This window comes from Colius striatus, chromosome 3 (genome assembly GCF_028858725.1).
Source record: "Colius striatus isolate bColStr4 chromosome 3, bColStr4.1.hap1, whole genome shotgun sequence".
In the NCBI taxonomy this organism is placed as follows: domain Eukaryota; kingdom Metazoa; phylum Chordata; class Aves; order Coliiformes; family Coliidae; genus Colius; species Colius striatus.
Genome location: NC_084761.1, coordinates 90,581,938 through 90,602,536, shown reverse-complemented (window position 1 = coordinate 90,602,536; position 20,599 = coordinate 90,581,938). Strand labels below are relative to the sequence as shown.

General features: G+C 37.9%; 1 protein-coding gene across 4 annotated transcripts in view; it reads right to left on the bottom strand.

The window, feature by feature from the left end:
* ZFYVE28 (zinc finger FYVE-type containing 28) overlaps positions 1-20,599 on the bottom strand; it is a 155,161-nt gene that overhangs the window by 78,789 nt on the left and 55,773 nt on the right. For all 4 annotated transcript variants that reach the window (XM_061993942.1, XM_061993943.1, XM_061993944.1 and 1 more), the window contains exon 2: positions 2,673-2,813. In XM_061993942.1, the coding sequence (XP_061849926.1) occupies positions 2,673-2,813 (141 nt within the window). The remainder of the gene's footprint in view (positions 1-2,672; positions 2,814-20,599) is intronic.

The window sequence follows — 20,599 nt, the reverse complement described above, 5'->3', positions numbered from 1 at the left end:
TTTGAAGATGATAAAGTATTTAAAATAGCTACATAAAAAAATAAAACCATTTCCATCTTTGCTTTGAGCTCTAGCAACAGATTGTTTTAGCAACAGCAATCTGTTTTATAAATGAAAAGAAGAAATTGCCAGACATCATAAAGTATTAAGAGTCACATGGTGGTGAGTCACTACATAACAAACCAAAGAACTATTGGATTTAGCATTTCTTGCATTCCTACAGGTGAAAAATTCCGCAAAGCCACTTTTTGAACAGACCAGCTCCTCAGGTCTGCCCATATTCCAAGAGATAGATCAGAAAACCCGTGCATCTGCACAGAATCATTTTTAACTTGGTGGACATACAAATGAATCTTTTTTACCCTAGTAAGTCCTCTTAGAATTCTCCAGAATTGACAGCAATTGTTTACTCCTCACATAGAAATCCTCCTACCACCTCAGCATGGTATCTGGACTCAAATCTGCTTTCGTTTAAAGTGTCTTCTTTGATGGGACTGCGTGTCATGACACTTGCTCATGCCCTCCGTCCCAGTGGGATTGGGAAGAGAATTCAGTGAAAAGCAAAACCTGTGGTTTGACATAACAGTTCAATAACTAAAAACAACTACAATATAATTTCCATAGTAAAAAACTATTTTAATAGTAATTGTAATGAAAAGGAATATAAACCAAGATAGAGAAAAAAACCTCAGGAAGAGAAGTGATGCCCAACACAACTGCACACCACCTGCTGACCGATCCCTGGGCAGCAATCAGCCCTCTCCCTGCCAACTCCCCTCAGTTTCTATACTGGGCATGATGCTCTGTGGTATTGAAAAGCCCTGGGGCTACAGCCATCTTGGCTATGCTCACTCCCAGCTTCTTGTGCTCCTGCTTACTAGTAGAGTCTGAGAAACTGAAAAAGTCTTACTCAAGGTAAGTTCTACTTAACAGCAACCAAAACACTGGTGTATTATCAACATTATTCTCAAACTATATCTAACACACAACACAGTATCAGCTACTGGGAAGAAAATGAACTCTATCCCAGTCAGAATGAGAGCACTTAGCAGCAGAACTATCAAAGCATTTGTGCAAGTACAAAGTATATCACAACAGTAGTTTCTACCTCTAAAAGTTTGGATTTTTTTTTTGTTCTTATATGTAGAATGGCACAGTGATACAGGGAAAGTTGTATTTACTCAATTGTTTTTCAATTTCTGAATTGTTTTTAAGTCAATCCATGAAACCACTAAATTTGTTTTTGCAGTGTCAGGTTCTTCTCCCTTCAAGTCCCACCGTAAGTACAGCCAGTTTCAGCAGATACTCTCCAGAATCTTTTTTTTAGGTGAACTATATTACACAACAGAAACAGAGACAGATTCATACTTTTGAAATTAAAGGTAATTTCTCTCCTTTTGTTTGGTTCCTCAGTAATTCCTCATTTTCAACACGTCAATAATATTCTTTCAAAAAACATAAATAAAAAAATGAGCAAAGCTACAAGTCATCTTCACATCTTCTGATGAGAAGCTATCAGATTCATGAGATATGAAATCTGAGCAGCTATAGAAGACGTGGCAGAGGGGAACCTCATGAGCTTCAACAAGGACAAGTGCAGAGTCCTGCATCTGAAAAGGAACAATCTCATCACAAGTACAGGCTAGGGGCTGACCTGCTAGAGAGCAGCTCTGCAGAGAGAGACCTGGGAGTGCTGGTTGATAATAAACTAACCATGAGCCAGCAATGTGCCCTCGTGGCCATGAAGGCCAATGGCATCCTGGGATGCATCGAGAGAGTGTAAGCAGCAGGTCAAGGGAGGTTCTTCTCCCCCTCTACTGTGCCCTGGTGAGGCCTCATCTGGAGTCCTGTGTCCAGCCCTGGGCTCCTCAGCTCAAGAGGGACAGGGAAGTGCTGGAGACAATCCAGCACAGGGCCACCAAGATGATCAGGGGACTGGAGTATTTATCATACAAGGAAAGGCTGCAGGAACTGGGGCTGTTTACTCTAGAAAAGAGGAGACTGACAGGGGATCTTATTAACACTTACAAATATCTAAGTGGTAGGTGTCAGGAGGTTGGGGCATCCTTTTTCTCTATAGTAGCTAACAACAGGACAAGGGGTAATGGGATGAAGCTGGAACACAAAAAGTTCCGCTTAAACATAAGAAAAAACTCTTTCACTGTTGAGGTGAGGGAGCCCTGGCACAGGCTGCCCAGAGGGGTTGTGGAGTCTCCTTCCTTGGAGGTCTTCAAGACGCGCCTGGACATGTTCCTGTGCGACCTGATCTAGGTGACCCTGCTTCTGCAGGGGGTTGGACCAGATGATCTCTAAAGGTCCCTTCCAACCCCTACCATTCTATGGTTCTATTTCACACTGCCTGAAAGGTTTAAACGTTTCTCATGCTCTAGTAAGCTCTCTGGTATGTTTACTTTCTATAAAGGAAATTACATATTTAATACGTGTTCTTATTTGAGGGAAAGCACCAGTTCTCTTAAATGAGATCTGGTAGATGTAATTTAAGGATAGTGTTTTCAGAGAGATACCCTTTAACTCAGGGAATGCATGTATCTACCAAGAGCTCATTTTAAACAGTTTTGACAATGGAAACTGATTAATGCAGTAAATAATAATAATGTAATATTTCATGTACACAAAACTGAATAAAATCAAGAAGGCATCATTTGTTTTACCTGACAAGAACGAAACTGGTTGACTAGCAGTGTACATCTCTGCGGGTCTTTTCTTCCATCCAGACTGTCCAGTTCAGCTGCTACTTGGTTTAGTTCCTCATCAGCGTAGTAGAACTGAGCAAGGAGCTGTGGATCTGTTCTCTGTATTGAAGACAGAGACATTTACATTATTACATTATTTCTGCAAATGAAAACTCACTTCAGCTAATTCCATTCATTGCATTATTACTATTTTAACACACAGCCAGATAAGTGGCATGGTACCATCGAACAAACAGTCTTGAAATATTTAGGCACATTTACAAATATTTTGTAAATTAAAGAAAAAAATCTCCCACATAAACTTAGGCATTACTCAGCTACAGTTAGCTCCAAATCCATCCCATCATTCTCCCCACTTGTGGTGTAACTATCTGGTGGAGCAAAAAACTAAATCACAAGTTGTGTTTATTGAATAAAAATATGATTAAGCTCTAGGCAAAAAAAGACAAAGTTGCTTTCCAAATTAAAACAAACAAAACCTTCAAAATCTATTAAGCACTGTGGTAACCACTGTGACCTTATGCATGTTGCTACCAAGTCAGACTCCTCATCTTGAGGATCACAAGAAGCAAGCCACAGAAAAAAAAGTTACTGAATCAACCAGATACTTGGTTTACAAAGTTTTTATGTCTATTTAGCCCTGGTAATGTAAGATGACTGAGGCATTAGAGAGAAAATTATGCCCCGAGTTTTCCAAGTGGCAAAGAACAGAATAAGTACAATGGCATTTGAGCCACATTGAAATGAAACAGTAATTATAATAGAAAGAACAGAAGGACAGAAGGAATGCATCAAACCTATTGAGGAAATATTAATAATAGAAGATTATTTCACAAGTAGTTTATTTCAAATATTAACAACAAGAAATTCTGATCCCTATGAAGACTTCCATCAAAATATTGGAAAAACACCAGAAACCTATGTGTGTGGAGCAAGGAGATAAGAATTTTGACTGTTAGAACAGCAGAAGAAGTGGGAGAAGGGAAAGAGTAGTTTTTTTGGAGGTGCCAGCAACTTGGTGAAAGATTCATGGGCTCAGACAAGCACAACCTCCTATTCGAAAGCAGCAGTCAGTAAAACATGCACAGGTTTTTGCACAACACATGTATAAATTGTTTTCAAATCACAGTGTAAGAAACGTTAAGTTATACACTAACTGTAAATTGTGAATTACAATTACTTGTCATTAGATGAAAGAAAAACATGTCTTATACTACAGAAAAACAGTTTAAAAGTGTTTGATTCTTAATGCACTGAAGAATGTAACAACTCCAACATTTTTAGAAGGACCAGGTTATGTACAAAATTAGTAAACAGAAGAATTAAGTTGCATGGAAACAATTCAAAGAGACTCAAAAATTATGAATTCAAGTAATATTGGCAAGAACTTCTAGGTAAAGACGACCATTGGGAAGAAAGAAAACATAGAATTATTAAGTAAAAATATAGCAAAAAGCATAGAACTTACCAATAACCACCTCATCTTAAATGACAGTTAAGATATACAATACCACTACATCGGAGCAAAACATGTACCAACACGAAGAAGTCTAACACAGTGAAGAAATTAGTCAAAAGCAAAACAGATGATAACATTGCTCTAAAAAATCAAACACCAAATGTAACAAACAGTGAAGGATGAAAACAGTAAGGGTGTAATGAGGAAGTTTACATTGTGAACCATGACACATTCTAGCTGAAATACAAAACATTTTTATTATTGGAAAAGGATAAAAGGCCAAAGTTCTTCAGGGATGGGCATGTGGATGTGCAATGAGATCAGAAATGCTGCTACTAGCAAGCCACAGGTTTCAAGCACTGAGACGATGAAAGTATATTGGAGGGCTGAATCTTGTGCTTCACATACACCCAGTCCTGCAGCATCGGTCCAGGAGACACAAACTGTCTGTGCTCACACAGAAAGATTAGCAGCAAATCTCTGCCAACACCACCACAGTTTGGAAGTGGTGAGAGGACAAAAAATGCTATCATGAATACTTGAAGAAATGCAGTTATACTGCAAAATATTGTTAAACTCCATATTTTAGTCTCCACAAGACATATATCCTGCAGAAGAATCCTTTCAGGCTTTTACACTACAACAGAATTAAAACCTGCATGGTTGTTTCTTCTCTGAAGGAGAACAACAGATAACTAATAACTTCTGAAGAGAAGAGTATGCGACCTCCACATTTGACAGGATCAGAGTATTTTATTGCTGTAAGACCTAAAGAAAGAGGTTTTCTCACAAGTGATGCTAAATATGTATTCAGTGTTACCTGATGAATTGGTTCTCAGTCCACAGTTTACCGAGACAACAACCATCTTCCCTGGAAACATAGGCCCTGCTCCTACAATGTGTACTTTTGTGTATGAAAAGAGTGAATTTAAGCCTACCTTCAACACAACTGTGAGCCATCACACTGCTCTAACTTCCTACATGACTCCTTCACACCATTCAAATTCTGAGGCAAGGTAGAAACAAAATAGCTTTCCGGGCAGTTGAAATGTAATGAAAGCTTCAGGCTTTTTTTTTTTCCTCCTTTAAACAGCCAATTTCTACAAAGTAGAGAGCCTTTGCAATCATAAGCTTCTTCCATTTAATCCTTCCAATGCTGTCTTTTTTTTAAGCAGCTTCAGTACCTCAAGTGTAAGCTGTCAAAAACTTACAGTCTTAAATAATGTCTCCACTATAGCCTTAACACAAAGGTGCCCAAGGAGAAGGATAAAGCTTGTGATATATGGTGAGGGAAACAAACAAAATTCCAAATGAATAACAGGGAGAGCCTGTAACTGAACAACTAAATTTAAATCTGTTTAGTTCCAAACAAGTTTCTGTATTTATGACATCAGGCTTAGTAAAGCATTTCTTTTAGCATTCCCCCATCCCAATTGTTTTTATCATCTCAAATTTTTACATTTTCCTTCAGCATTTACCTATATTCATTAAAACTTTTTAGACAAGAAGGTTAACCAAAGATGCAGGAGTGCACGTGTGGAATTGTGGCAAGCATGATTGCTGATTTATAAGCTTCTAAATGGCACGGCAGGAGGAAAATCAGCCAATTTATAAGACTGGTCTCAAGCAAAACAAGTAAGGCTGAGATACTTAGCTCCCATGTGGCTGATCTTATAAATTGGAGGTACAAAAGTTTTAATTGAGTTCTCTCTACTGGGTTATATTTGGTGTGGATTAGTAGCCTGATCTTTGATTAATTGTGTCAATCATATGTGGTCCCTGGCAAGCCAAAGCTGCAGGAAACTCTAAAGCTCTTAACAGCAGGGGGTTGTTGAAAGCACAACTTTCCCAATTCCATTTGTTCCAATCAGTAGCAGAAAATGAAAGTGCTATGCTCCAAGCCAATTTTGGCTTTCTGTGTATGGTTCAAATAGTTCCATCTAAAATACTTACTGTTCTTTGGTAGAATATGAATTAATAATTCCCATCCTGAGCTGCTCAAATTAATAGAAACACTTCATTTCAAAGCACATAACAGAAAACCTACCACTTATCCTGGTAGTTAGTTACAGGAGTTAATCACATGTACCATCAAATTAATGCATCTCATCTCTTCCTTTGATTTGCTGCACTTGAACTTCTAGATAAATTTTGCCTTTACTCCACTAAAGCACGAAATATTTATATTACTACTAGCCATCTATTTCTGTGTCCACAAATTGCAGTAGCCCCTTTAACCCTATCACCACTGTAGGCTGCACATACGGCTTCAGGATTTGGGCAGGAACTTTTGTTTGGTTGGTGATTTTTTGGGGATGGGTGTGAGAAGGTGCAGAAGTTTTGTGTGTGGTGGTATAGTTTCCAAACTCTTATCATCCGAACATTCTCTCAAATGTGAGCTATCTGGGTAGGAGTCCCATTCTTTAAGTATGCCATGCAATTCCTTTGTCCAACACTCCTTCATATACCAAATCTAATCATGAAAAGAATTCAACTCACCAAACAGTCCAGGTTGGTTTCTATGGCTATTTTGCCAGCACACAATTAAATTGCACCACTAGAGTATGTACATTCACCACAGATTTGAAATTACCCTTCCATACATGGGTAAGAGCTTACTATCCTGGTTCATATGATACACATCAGCTATCACTCCAGTCAGTACAAAGACAGAAATCAACATACTAGCAGTTACTTATTTAAAAAAAAACCCCAACATTTAGCCACATCGTATAAAACCACAACATACACCAAAGAAGCCAGTACCCAACTTGTGTACAAGGACACTGAGGTGCTGGAGAGCATCCAGAGCTGGGCTACCATGCTAGGAAAGGATTTGGAGCACTTCTCCTATGAGGAAGGGCTGAGGGGTCTGGGGCTGTTTAGCCTGGAGAAAAGAAGTCTCTGGGGAGACCTTATCACTCTCTACAGCTACCTGAAAGGAAGTCTGTTCTCTCTAGTAACAAACAATAGAACAAGAGAAAACGGCCTCAGGTTACACCAGGGGAGGTTCAGGCTGGATATGAGGAGGAATTTCTTCCCTGCAAGGGCTGTCAGGTATTGGAATGGGCTGCCCAGGGAGGTGCTGGAGTCACCATCCCTGGAGGTGTTCAAGAGACAGGTGGGTGTTGCACTTAGGGAAATGGTCTCGTGGTTGATAGGGCTGGAACAAAGGCTGGACTCTTAAAGGTCTCAAAGGTCTCTTCCAGCTGAAAGGATTCTGTGATCACTCACTGAATATTTATTTTACTTATTTTACTTTTTATTAGGTTCCACTCTCACTAGCTCAGATTTCAAAATCAGGAGACGACTGCTTGCCATAGAGTCAGTATGAAACCACTTACATGACAAGTCTATTGAACAGGTTACACTCAGGTTTTGCCCATGAAGCCCTAACAATGAACACTGACTAGGATTAGGTTAGTTCACTTTGTTTCATAATAAATTCTGATTCATTTTTCAAAAGAATTTATATAGACTATAAGCAAACATTTAGAACAAAACAGCTTCATTTTAAGAGACCTGTTAGCTATAGGTTATTAGGTAATAGGTCTGTAAGATTACTTATTGCATGATATCACATGAAAAGATGCTATTCTCACATCTTGCCAACAAGTTGGTCTATCAAAACCAGATGCAGTCACTGAAAAAGAGTGTAAACTAACTGGGAAAGGAAGAACTTCTAGCTGACTTCTCAACATGAGACAGAAGTAAAAAGCTAGACGAAAAACTGATATTACAATGAAAAGTCAGAGTACCCAGAGATCAAACCTCAAACCATACAATAATTCTAGAATTTAGTAATTGCCTCAAAAAGATAACACGTTTCCAGAAATCAAAGTTCTTGAAGAGGATTTCCCCCTTTTGAAACTAACTGCAAGCGTCTCTCACATGATTTTTAGCAACAGTTTTCAAGTATTAATAATGCTTTCTCAAGTAACACAAAACATGCATCATCTTATAAACATAACTGACAAGCTCATAATTTGAACACTAAAGGCAATGTTTACCCCAGGTTCCTTTTGAGCCTTTGTAGGCAAGCAAAGATACTGTTCAGGCTTTTTCTTCTACTGACTTTGCAACAGGAACGGAGCACGACTCTCTGCTGCCAAAGAGACAGAATTGTCCCAAATAAGCCAAACAACAGAGTGAAGCAAAGGAGTGATGCCAATGAGCAAGATCCCAGCTAGTGAGATTACCTGCTGATGCCTGTCAGTTATCCTTTAGAAAATAATACTCATGATTTTTTAAATGCTGATAGAAAGACTTGAGAACAACAGCTAAACACTCTAACTCTGCTTGAAGTAAAATCCATGGACCTGAGATGAACGGCTCCAGATCTCCCTTGTCCACCGGCACTTCTCCAGTACTAAGCATTTATGCCTCTTCCCACACACTCAGAATCCCTGATGTGATCCCTATGGAAGGAAACTATATGGAAAAGCAATAATTATATGAATTTGGCTGATGCTAAATCCAGATTTCTTTTTGACAAGGGAACAAAATAAACCTCCATCTATGAGGGTAACTTTTCAAGCAGTACTTGGTAAAAGGCATATTTTACACAAATACATGTATTGTATTACATATGGCAGCACTGCACTCACAATCACACGACAATATTGGATGAGGGTCCATATGCGACAATTAGCTGCTGCAGGTGCCAATAACACTTCTCTACTACTGTTCCTTTAGCCAGAAAAGCTGACAGATATCAACTGCCTGTTCAATAATACCTATTCTGCTTCAACTTTAATAGCTGAAGTGCAAAGTTTTATTTAGAGAATGACCATAGCATTCACAGCAGCAGAACTGTCTTTTCATCTAAGTAGCTGCCTTTACTCCCACTTTGGTAAGGGATAGAGTGATATAAGCATCTGAGGGCCCAGCTGTTCTCAGCCTAAATCTATTCTCTACTATACTTTCAGGGAAACCAAAATAGTACACTGAAGTCTACTCCCTCTATGAGGGCATGTGACAAGGTTCCCATTCCATGAAATAAATGCCATTATTAGATAGTGTTAAATACAACCAAATACTGTGTAGCACAGAAATCAGAAAAGAGACTTCAAAAGTGAAATAGTATTCCCTTTGAGACAGGAATTTGGTAAGGTTATAGGTAAAGAACTCGATCCTAGTCTGCAGTCTACAGAAAACATCACCTAACATTTTAGAAAACAACTGATTGTACAAGTTCTATGATTCTAAGTTGATTCTAAGTTTAGGTCCTAAGCAATTTAAATAGAGTTAATGAGGAGGCAATGTAGTATTTCTAAAGCTTACAACTGATGTTGCATGTAACTAGTTTTCAGCTAATTAAACTTCACTAAGACTTATATAACGTCATCATAAGGACAAAGTGTTCCAAAGTAATAATATTTAGGAGCCAAGTACTGAGTTTATTCATTGTCAGTGTGAAAAATAATAGACTTACGGCAACAGAAACTTACTCAATTGAAGCCTGACCACATCAGTCACACTGGCACCAGTAGGCTTAACTGGCAGATGACAAGTTACAAAGACATAAGGTATTTTTTCAGAAAAGGATCCCAACAAATTGTTACATCAGTTAATTTTTCATCTCATATGTAATAAGTATCCTCATATCTTTCCTTTAGACAGGTTCTTGGAATTTTTCAATAATTTCCAAATGCTAATAAAAAGAAACAATCATTCTTAAAATGGCAGGTGAGCCAAAATTTTCAGTAGTTCAAGTGTAATAAATTATAGTAGCAAAAGTATTTCCTTAGGTTAAATGAAAAAGGAACTCTGCTACTCCAAATCTGCAGCCATCCAGGAGGCTTTTTTTGTTAGGTTTTGGTTTATTTAGGAGTTTTTCTCCCTTTTTGATCTACTGACTACTTGAAGTGCTACTCATTAAGGAAAAATCGGTAAAAATTTCTTCAATGTTCGTATTTTGGAGAATGTAATGAAGTCTTAAACTGGTGCTGCAAATGCATAAATAGAAAAAGGACTCTAAGATGAATATGATGATTGCTAATTGGTCATAAGAAAAAACAAACACGGTGAGAAAAGCTGCAGCCTGGTTACACCAGCTGCTCTGTGTTTATATACAGAATAGTGATTTATCTGTCTTTATCTTGACTCATGAGCTTTTGATCCTATTTTCTCCCCTTAGTCTGTAGAGAATGGAAGTGAAAACATGGCTGGTTAAGGCACCCAGCAGCCAGCCAAGGTTCATCTATCCTACTGAATCTGGGGAATACTTCACAAAAACCTTCTCTTGCAGCTAATATCTCAGAGTTTGACCTTAAGATACTCGTAACTCATTTGCAGCTGCTGCAAGAACGCTAGGTTTGAAGAATAATTACCTAGAAAGAGCACATTTAGCTTATATTATATATTGAAATCGACAAATTACTCTTTAAATGCTTTTATGAAGTTTGCTTCAGATTTGTCCAGAATTCTGTATTTAAACTCAAACAATTCACTAAGCATCTATTCAAACAAATTATGAAACAAATCACTAAAAAAACTGTAGAATCCATAAAAACACCCGATTTAGCTCCTTGAGCTAGTTAATCGACTACATTTCACTCCAGAGCCATAGCCTCCCCCTCACACAAAGAAATGGTGAGGCACTTACAAGTGGCACTCAACTATTTTTCCTCCCAGTTGTGTAAACCTTCCATAGTGCTGCAAAATTTGACAACTTTCTGCAGGATGTCTATAAATATTTATAACAATTCCTAATCAGAGGCAAACAATGACCTCTTCTTGGACATGACTTCAATGTTTCATTTTTTCTAATTATTAGTTGACTATACCCTTTTTTCCTTTCTGAATCAGACTTCTACTCTAAAAAAAAGAGACTAACAAAAAAAGAACCAATCAAAAACCTTAAAAATCCCCTCTCTGTACTGTTTAAGGATTGCTTGGCAGTCTCTTTGCAGCTCCATCTTGGTTGAGTGTGCACACACACTAGTTTGATTCCAACCCCTCCTCCCAGGTCTGTAGCTCCAGTATTTTGCTCATGCTTTGCAGATCTGGTAGAAGGCCAATTTTGCCTTGCTGCTCAGTACCAACCTGTTTGGAACCATCTGCCATATAGAGCATTTTACTTCTGGATCATGAAATCAATGTCTTCGTTATTTAGGGCACAGACAAAACTCTAACAAGATGGAAACCTGATCCAGTAACGAGTTGAAGCCTGCTGACTATAAAGGAGTTACTCCACAGTCTCTCAGGTAGTAACAAGTAGAGCACATACCTTGTATTTCTTCATATTGAAAGCTCATCTTTTTTTTTCTTTGCCTCAGCAAACTTGCTTATGAGTATGAGGTGTTCATATCATTTTTTAACAAAAGCACAGTCATCTGTATAAAGTTGCTCATGCATAACCTCATTTGACTTGTAGAAGGCTTTCAATAAGCTCACGTAGAACACTGTCTAATGTTTAGAATTTACCTACTTGGGCATCATATCACTAGCACCATCAATCACTACAACAAAGATCTCATCAGAACTTTCTCCAAAATGCATCTGTTCAAGCCCAGTGATGAAAGGATCTGCTCTTAATGCCTCTAGCATGTAAACTTCTCCCAGCTTCTGCCTTCTGACAAGAACTTCAGATGAATGTCTGTGTAAGTAAAGCTTTTGATCTTACTTCTACTATTTCAGATAAATCATATAAACAAGTAGCTTTCTGAGTGTTGTCATCAGTTACACTGGGCTTCCCGCTCTGTTTTCAGATAATAGTAAGTTTCAGTTGATGTTTGACCTGGACAAATAGTGGCTTTAGATAGAAAGTGGTCAAGAGAGAGTGGAGAAAGGGACCTGACAGACCAACAGCAGGACCACAGATGACTTTAATTAATGCAAAAAAACTTTTGAATCAGTCCAGCAACAGGAACATATATTCCAGTACACAAAGCATGTAGTTGCTGTAAGACAGTAAACTAACTGGATGACAGTGCACTGGAGAAAGCTCTCCTGCGTCCCTGCTCCCACCTCCTGCCAAATTGAATCTTCTTGCTCAATTAGGCATTCCTAGGTCTTTTCAGACAATATCCTCAAGGTCTGTCCTTGGTCTCCTGGTCACGCAGAAAATATCTCCTGGGAAACAAATGGCTTTGTACAGCTATTCCTGTTTTCTGTGCTAGCTCAGCATACAGTTTTAGTTTGACCATTTCTACTATTCAGCATGCACATTGGATAAGCTGTATGAATCTTCAGCTATCCCCCCTCCACTCCCACAGGCCACATCAGTTCCTTTTATATCACGACACAGAACACACTAAAACTAAGCAGAATTTCAACACAAACATGAATGTTTTCCATTATATAGTCTACATTCTTCTGATGTGAAAACACAAAAACCAAAGCAACAAAACAAAAACAATAAAAAACTCAATCAAATTCCTCTACATATTAGCAATTTATACAAGGATTTAAGAATCATATATTGTTTCTTCTGGCAAGATCAAGTTTCTCTGTCCTGTTTGCTGTCTGTTTAGGTAAACGTTAAAAAAACCAATATAATTTATGTAATACTTCATTTAATGAAGATATTTATTTTCCCGCATCTACAAAGACAGCTTCCAGAAGCTCCTATTTCCTATTACTCTCTATTCATCTGCAATATTATTCCCCATTATGAATTACTCATGTTCAGGTTCTCCTCAAATGCATTCCACAAACATCTGGTTGCCAACTGTCTTATCTAGCATGCTAAATCACAAAAAGAGGACACGGCATTAATTGCAGAATTGCTGTTAAAAACATGGAAATTAATTACCAGCCATACTCATTTTGATACCTACAATGCTTTGGCAAGAATGATTCAAACTAGTTTTTCTATGTTATATTTGATAATTATATCAAACAACGTTTCTTTGGAGACACCAAAAAAAGAGAAAGAAATCCGACCTTTGAAAAATGAAGCCTAAGTAACAGAAAATATAAACTCATACACATATAACTCACTTGGGTGTCAATGCAGACACCTATTGCAGGTCTTTATCTGCAGACAGCAGTAATCTTTCTCTTCCACCACAGATGAACTTCCTTCTCTACAACCACTGCTCTCTACAAAGGCTCTACGTACCAGTCAGACTCCATAAAAGAACACAAACTAGGGACCATACTAAAATCAGACTCTCAAACTCTCATAAGTAATGGGGCAAATAATTCCAGTATTTCCAAAGCTTTAAGGAAGAAGAGCTGCTCAAGTAGCTAGAGCTTGTATTTCAAGGGCCTGACAGGTCAACAAGCTCAACTGGATTTACTGTGTCTACAGCTTTTGACAAAAGGTCATGCAGTTTTGGATCGAAGCTATCTGTTGCTATCAAATAAGAAATGGTGTGTATTTTCTAATCACATAGAAGTGGCAAAAAAGTTCCTCGATTACGAACTTCCATTTCAAAAGTATTTCCAATAATTTCAAGAGTCCTTTGAAAATGGATGGTAATAATTGCCTCCAGCCTTACACATCTATCTGACCTATTAACAGGGTAACATTACTTGCCAAAAACATGGGAATTTACTCCAAAACAGGCAACAACAGTTGTCATCCCCCATCCCTCAGTCTTATCCTGCTGAAGCCATTCTGAGTCGTGTAACAAATGCAAAGTGGAGGCCAGAACTTGAAGAACTTTCCCACTGCAGTCTGGGCTTCAATCAGACAAGTCTCCCTCTAGCCCAGTCAATACCTTGCTGTTTCATTCATGAGTTTCAAAGATGAGACGTGCGGAAAGACCCCTTTAGATATGACACAAGCATAGTTGTTCAATACCTTTCTGAAGGTGAGTCGCATCTGTTCAAACTTCCTGAACTAAAAACCTTTTTTTTTTTCCCTTCCTTGCTACCTTAGAGACAATCTGCCTTACCCAGCACTTGCAGTCTTTTCAGTTTTGTTCCCTCCAGCAGCTGTTATTGTTGCATCCCATGTGATGCACATCCGATTTCAACCCTCAGCACGTAGGACCCCGGCAAGCTTGGAGGACAACACCCGCAGAACTTCAGAAACTACCAGCAATGATGGACCAAACTCTCAAAATATGACTTACATTAAAAGCTTGAGGTTTATGTTTAATGACCCAAGCAACTGCAGAGAAATACTTCTAGGAAACTCATATTTTCAACTTCTGTGGCAATTTAGAAACATACTCAAATCAAATAATTTTTAAGTCCAACAGTAAAATGCTTTATGTTATCCCTCCAATCAATAAGCTTATCTAGTCAGGCAACATCTTCACCATGTAGGGAATATTTTACGCTTAAGAAACTACATTGCTTTTCCTTATCCAAATATAGGTGAAATACAGCATTCTCGTTCAAAGAAAATGTTGTGAAGGCTGCTAGAGATTTTTTTAACACTGCAAATACATGTCAAGATAATGCAACTCAGACTTTTTTGTGACTGCTGTTTGTTTTCCTTGATAGAATTTTTATATTATTTGTAATTATCAATTATCTACATAGAAAAGCCTTACAAGTGGGGTTAAAATAGAATTTAAAGACTTAATGGCTCTGTTCAGGAAGAGATATTAACTTCAGACAATGATGTTATCACATCCCAAAATTGCACTGTAAATACAAACGTCATTCAAAATCACGACCAACAAGGATAATTATAGTGTGTGTTGGGAAACAATTTTTATTCATTTGGTTTTTTATGTATTTGAGAGAAAAAGGAAATCCAGAATTTATGATCTGGAGATGACAGGCACAACAATACAGCCTGAAATGGATTAGGGTTGGGGATACAGCATGTATTTTGGAGAGATATCAAAGATTATTTATTTTCAGCAAAATATAATTATGTTTTTGAAATGGACTAGAAATGTAACAGTGTAAATCAAGCTGGCATTATACTTCTACTCTAAGTAATTACTGCTCCATTATTCATGTTACTGCCTTTGACAGTCTGAGGACTAGTCAGGTCTCAACATAAGGCAAAGCTAAAAGCATTAACTAAATAGAGAAGTTAGTTATGGTAAGACAGTAAAAGCACCAACTGATTAAAACACGACAACTCATTTTAGGAATGAGTATTTATGTTTTTATTCCTTATATAGCTAAATAAACTGTAACAAAAATTATTGCAAATATTAATTTCCTGGAGGTATAGGAATGCAAATCATTTCAGAAAGACCAGTTACAGACAGGCAGTTTCTGCATTTACATGACAGAAAATCCACGGGTGAAATATAGTAGTAAAGTCACTGTTTAGGACATCACTGAATGCTCAACTACTGTGACAAGGAGAATAAAAAGCATCTAGGCCAAGACATGCTGAATCCAGTACTAGCGTTCAGCACAGGACAAATACAAGGGAAGTTAAAATTTAGAAGATTAATTTGTAAGCCTAACACAAACCTCATCTCTTTAAAAAAGCATCTTTAAGTTCTGGAGAAAACTTAGCCTTCTTCCCCACCTCTAACTTCAGAGCATCAAATCAAAGCTAACTTCTAAAGTTGACAAACACAGGCTTCCTAACAAGAAAAATCCAAGATTAAATGTGGCAATTTGAATTATGAAAATTATATATATATATACACACACACCAGAGCTATTAATGTAATTGTCTTTTACAAAGACAATTGCACCAACACTATGCAAATTACTTCATTCCATGAAGCAAAAACTCATTATCAGTTAAGTGAGACTTGCTAAATTACCATAAGAGCCATTACAAACAAGATCATTTCCAAAGAAATAGTATCATTGATAGAACAAAAAACCAGGATCACTATCCTTCCTAATGCTTATCTAAGTTTCTTACCACCAAGCTGTTGGCACTCCCAAAGAACAGATGTGTATGTAAAAGAGTCCTACCTACTCATACAAGTTTTCACAAATGAGGCTAGAGTCTGGTCTGCCATTCCACTTCTATCAACGTGCCATTCATAGAATACATCTCAACTTAAAAAGAAAAGTTCTTCCCTCTGTGCAGGCCAACACCAAGTCACCATTCCACCCCATGTATCATTGTGGTGGCTCAGTCCTGCCTGAGTGCCAGGTGCACACCAAGTCATCCTATCACTTGCCATCCTCAACTGGACAGCAGAGGAAAGAACATAACAAAGGGCTCCAGAGTCAAGATAAGGACAGGGAGATCACTCACCAATTCCTGACTCAAGTTGGGTAGAAAAAGTTTTATTAATGAACCATCAAAACAGACTAGCAGAATGAGAAATAAAAACTGAATGTGACAACTTCCTAAACCTGCTCAAGTCACGTCAGTTTCCGTGGACCCAGAATACTGTTATCATAAAAACCTACTGCTTAATACTAACACTATAGCAAAATAGTTGGAACTACACAAACCAAGCTTTTCACCCTTTCTCTGGAACACCCTGAAGTATCTCTAGGGCTGCTAGAAGACAGATGCAACTAGAACACATACAGCTGCAGCAGATAGGAATTTGTTGTGGCAGACTGGTCCTCCTCGCTCACTGAACCATCTCTCTCCTCATATATGAAGTACATCTGCCTGCATTGTAGTTCCAAATCTTTTTATGGCACTCATCCATTTTCCAACCTCCTTCATCTTGCCGGTACAAAGTCTGTTGCTCCTCATCAAAGAACTAAGGCATTCATGCTGCAACAGACATGACAAAAGTGACAGACGAAGTGAAATGAGGAGGGACACCCCAGCAACTATTTTTAGCTGGAGGAAGGTTATTTAAACTCACTTCCTGAAAAATAATGCTTTTGTTCAGAGCAACAGGTCACAAAAACACAACATGACAACTGAGGATGGGATCTGGAAGGTCAGATTTCATTCAGAGATAAGATAAGCCAGACACACAGCACTTGACACCAGACTCAGCTTTAAACATATACTTGTTCTGTGTCTATTTTTAAAATCAGGTCAAAAACCAGAATTGTACTCAAGGCTAATGTTCTGTATTCACAGGAACCTTGTCGAGCTTAGGATATTCACCTCAAAAGCTGCTATTATCACCAAGGCTATTTTGTTGCTTGCACACTTAGCCTGGAGAGAAATGTTACATTCATCTGAAGGAGAAGTTAAAGAATAAAGCCAAAATAAAATATGGTATGTATTCACTGTATTTCACTATGAGAAATCTTTTCCTGCAGAAGGTAATTACATACTAAGGGTAGCCACTGACCTCCTTGACAGCCCACAGCTGGAAGCTTCAAATCCTACAGCAAACACATACAAAGTTCAAATCTCTTATCATAACAGGATCCTCTTCAGTGAAGACATATATGAGTCTGGTGTCACACTAAGACCTCAGCTAAAAGAGGTTGTCTAAGGCCCTGAGAGCACTTTAGCTAAATGAAACAGTAAGTTGCCATTTAAAAAATCCAAATAAAGAACTGTATAGTTGTCGTTTTCAGTCATATTTCACTATACATAGTTTTACTGTGCTTTCCACTACACTCTCTAGTTATCTCAAAATTACTTTAAAAGCTCAAAACTAACAGGCAAAAGAGACAGCAACTTGCACAATCCCATAAAAGAGAAAATTAGAAAAGTTACATACTCAAGAAAGTGGTCTTTTACTCAACATACCTCTTGAACAGAAACCGATCAAGGCGTTCACTGGGAGAGACACATTTGAAGTGTCACAGCACCACTGACATACTGTTCATTTAAAGAACATGTCTCTTAAAGCAAAGGAAAGTCAGAATTTGGTGCTCTACAAACCTCTTAGTTCTCAGTCACAGATTACCACAAATTTACCATCCTAGTTACTAGGATTCTTCATGTACTTCAAAGAGATATGAATATACATGCTCAGTAGTTAGAAATTGAATCTGTCTGGGTCTGACTAAGCTGGCAGTTTATTGCTTCACATTCCTCCACCTTAGTAAGTCCAGTCCATGCATAGGTTTCTGGACCCATATCCAAGCCTAGCCAGAAACATCACCTAGACTGGAATAATGTACGCTGAGGATTTTCTTCCCATTCATGAAGCCAGTGTAATTCCTAGCTGGGAAGGGAGTCAAAAGTAGCAGTTTTTTCATACTATTTCTGAGGTCTGTTTGTCAGCTTGTGCCAAATAAAGAAAAAAAGCACACTTAGGCATAAACAGCCAAGCATCCCAGGAAAAGAAAGGAAAAGGCAAACATCAAGCAGTCCAAAGGAAAACCAATGTTTAGTACAGTCACGGCATGCCCCATTCCCCTGGGAAATATGCATTAAGGGAACTGGTCTAGTTTTAAATTGTTTCCAAAGACACTACATCTCTGTAAAAAAGGTGCCCAGCCTCACACGAAACCACGAATGCAAAGCAAAAAGACTAATTCTCCAAGGGCAAAGTATAGCCAGGAACTAACATATGCAGACATTGCCTTCAAAACTTGTCAGTTCTGTGCAGCGCATGGCTTAACTATGCTAAAAACACTTCTTAAGTACAAGATGTCTTCAATGATGGAAGCTCTTGCTACTTCAACCCCCTTTTTGGCTCTAGGACCAGGCTGCTGAAGCAGCCCTCTGCCAACATGTAATTTCTCCTCAAAATATCAAACTTCAGTGGAAGGGAAAGCTGACATCACTCCTGGTGGCTCTGAACTCCTCATGGATTAGCAGCCTTGGCCTCTACTCCAAAAAAGCTTACACAGGTAAACGAGTAACATGTAAAGAACCAATGTTAACTTCAAAAAAATTAGTAGGCATTTCCTATGCAATAAACTTGCCCTGATAGCTTTGCACCAAGTAAGGTAGCTACTGGCTGAGATCTAACCAATTATTATTAAAATACTGGAAGGATAGCTGATAGTTTTTACCTCAGTAATAGGTGCAGTTTTCTCTATCTTCCCTTTTTTTTCCCCCCCAATATGACTGCTGAGAAAAACCTTGGATTAAAACTCCATTCTGCCCGTATTACAGCCTCATTCAATATACTAAACACATTCCATAACACATAATCCTTACTGGTATGTTAGCAATATCTCATTCAAGACAATACCAATGTTCTTGGATCAAGTAAACAGAAACAGCCCAACAGGTCATGATTATTACTGTAGATTCATCAGGAAATCAGAAATTAAAACATGCATTTTGATTATCAGAAGGTCAAAGAGAAAAGTGAAATAAGTACTTCCCATCCAGGAGACAAAAATCATCTAGTCAGTGAACTTTACTTACTTAAATAAGTATTTTTAGTGGTAATATATTGCAAGATGCATTCATTTGAGTGTACACAATGATGGATTTACTTTTCCTAATGCCTTGCAAATACTGAGACTTCTAGGCATGATGGCAAAAATTATGGTGCAGCAAATTCAAAGGACTTAGAAGGAAGGAGAAATGTATGAGCTCTGTTAAACAACTAAAGAGAATCTTCACACAGATTCAGTATTATTCTTTTGGAGGTCTATTCTTCTTTTCCTTAAAATAAAAATCCTGATAGACTCTCATCAGAATTTACACTGCCATAAAAGCCCAAGTATTTTAACGTATTCATTGCTAATGTGATAGCTACGAAATAATTTTGGAGAACCAGGTCACCCTCTATGACTCCACATCTGCACCAGCAGAAGTTCAAATACTAGTAGTAGTGCACAGAGACACTTCCAAGACTCTTCACATTAGATTACTATATTCACAAAGAGTTATGATGATTATTTTGGTTCACTTTCAAAACCAACTACTGAACCACTGCAGCACACTGGGAGAAAAAAAGTTTGGAAGTTGGTTTACGTATAAGAACATATTATAAAGTAGAATTACACATAAGGTTCCCCAATGACTGTTTGCTTTACACAGGAAAGGTTAAGCTGCTTAGAGGAACAGTTTTGTAATATGCTAGAAAACAAATCACATCCCATTGTTTTGTTAGCCATTGCCATTCAGACATCATACTGTCCTATTAAGATAAAAACGAACTTGTCTGCACACAGACAGGTAAAATTTTGTATTGAGTAATAATAAACTGCTAAGAATTCAAAAAAGCTGAAGCTTCCACATGCAGCATTCCAGAGCCCAGTAAAATATCTCTGCATAAGAAATAGCAGCGTTCCCATTCTTTCAACATTCTGCAGCATATGGAGTAACAGCCAGGCTGAAGACAGACTTGGACAGATTTAGAGGTTTATATGCAAAGGGAAAAAAGAAAAGTCTTTGCCGATTGCCATTGGAAAAGTTCACATAAAGCACCAAACTGACAGACTGAGGTGGCTGCTGATAATGAGCTGATAGAATGCACTTCCTACCAAGTTGAAGTAAAACTTTCTCTTAACTCTTTCCCCATCCTATTATCTCACATATACAAAAATGCTTTGCAACATCTGCTTTTTCAGTGGCACTTTCAGAGTGACAACAAGTTGCTGGTAATAAAAACAATTATCTCCAAGTATTTATTAAGGTACATATGCAAATTATAAATAGCAAAAAATTGGAAATTCATGGGTTTTATGCTAGTCTTTATATTTCCCCATCTTCCAGCTTCTGTTTTTTAGCAAAAAAGTCTAATTTCATTCTAGCTTG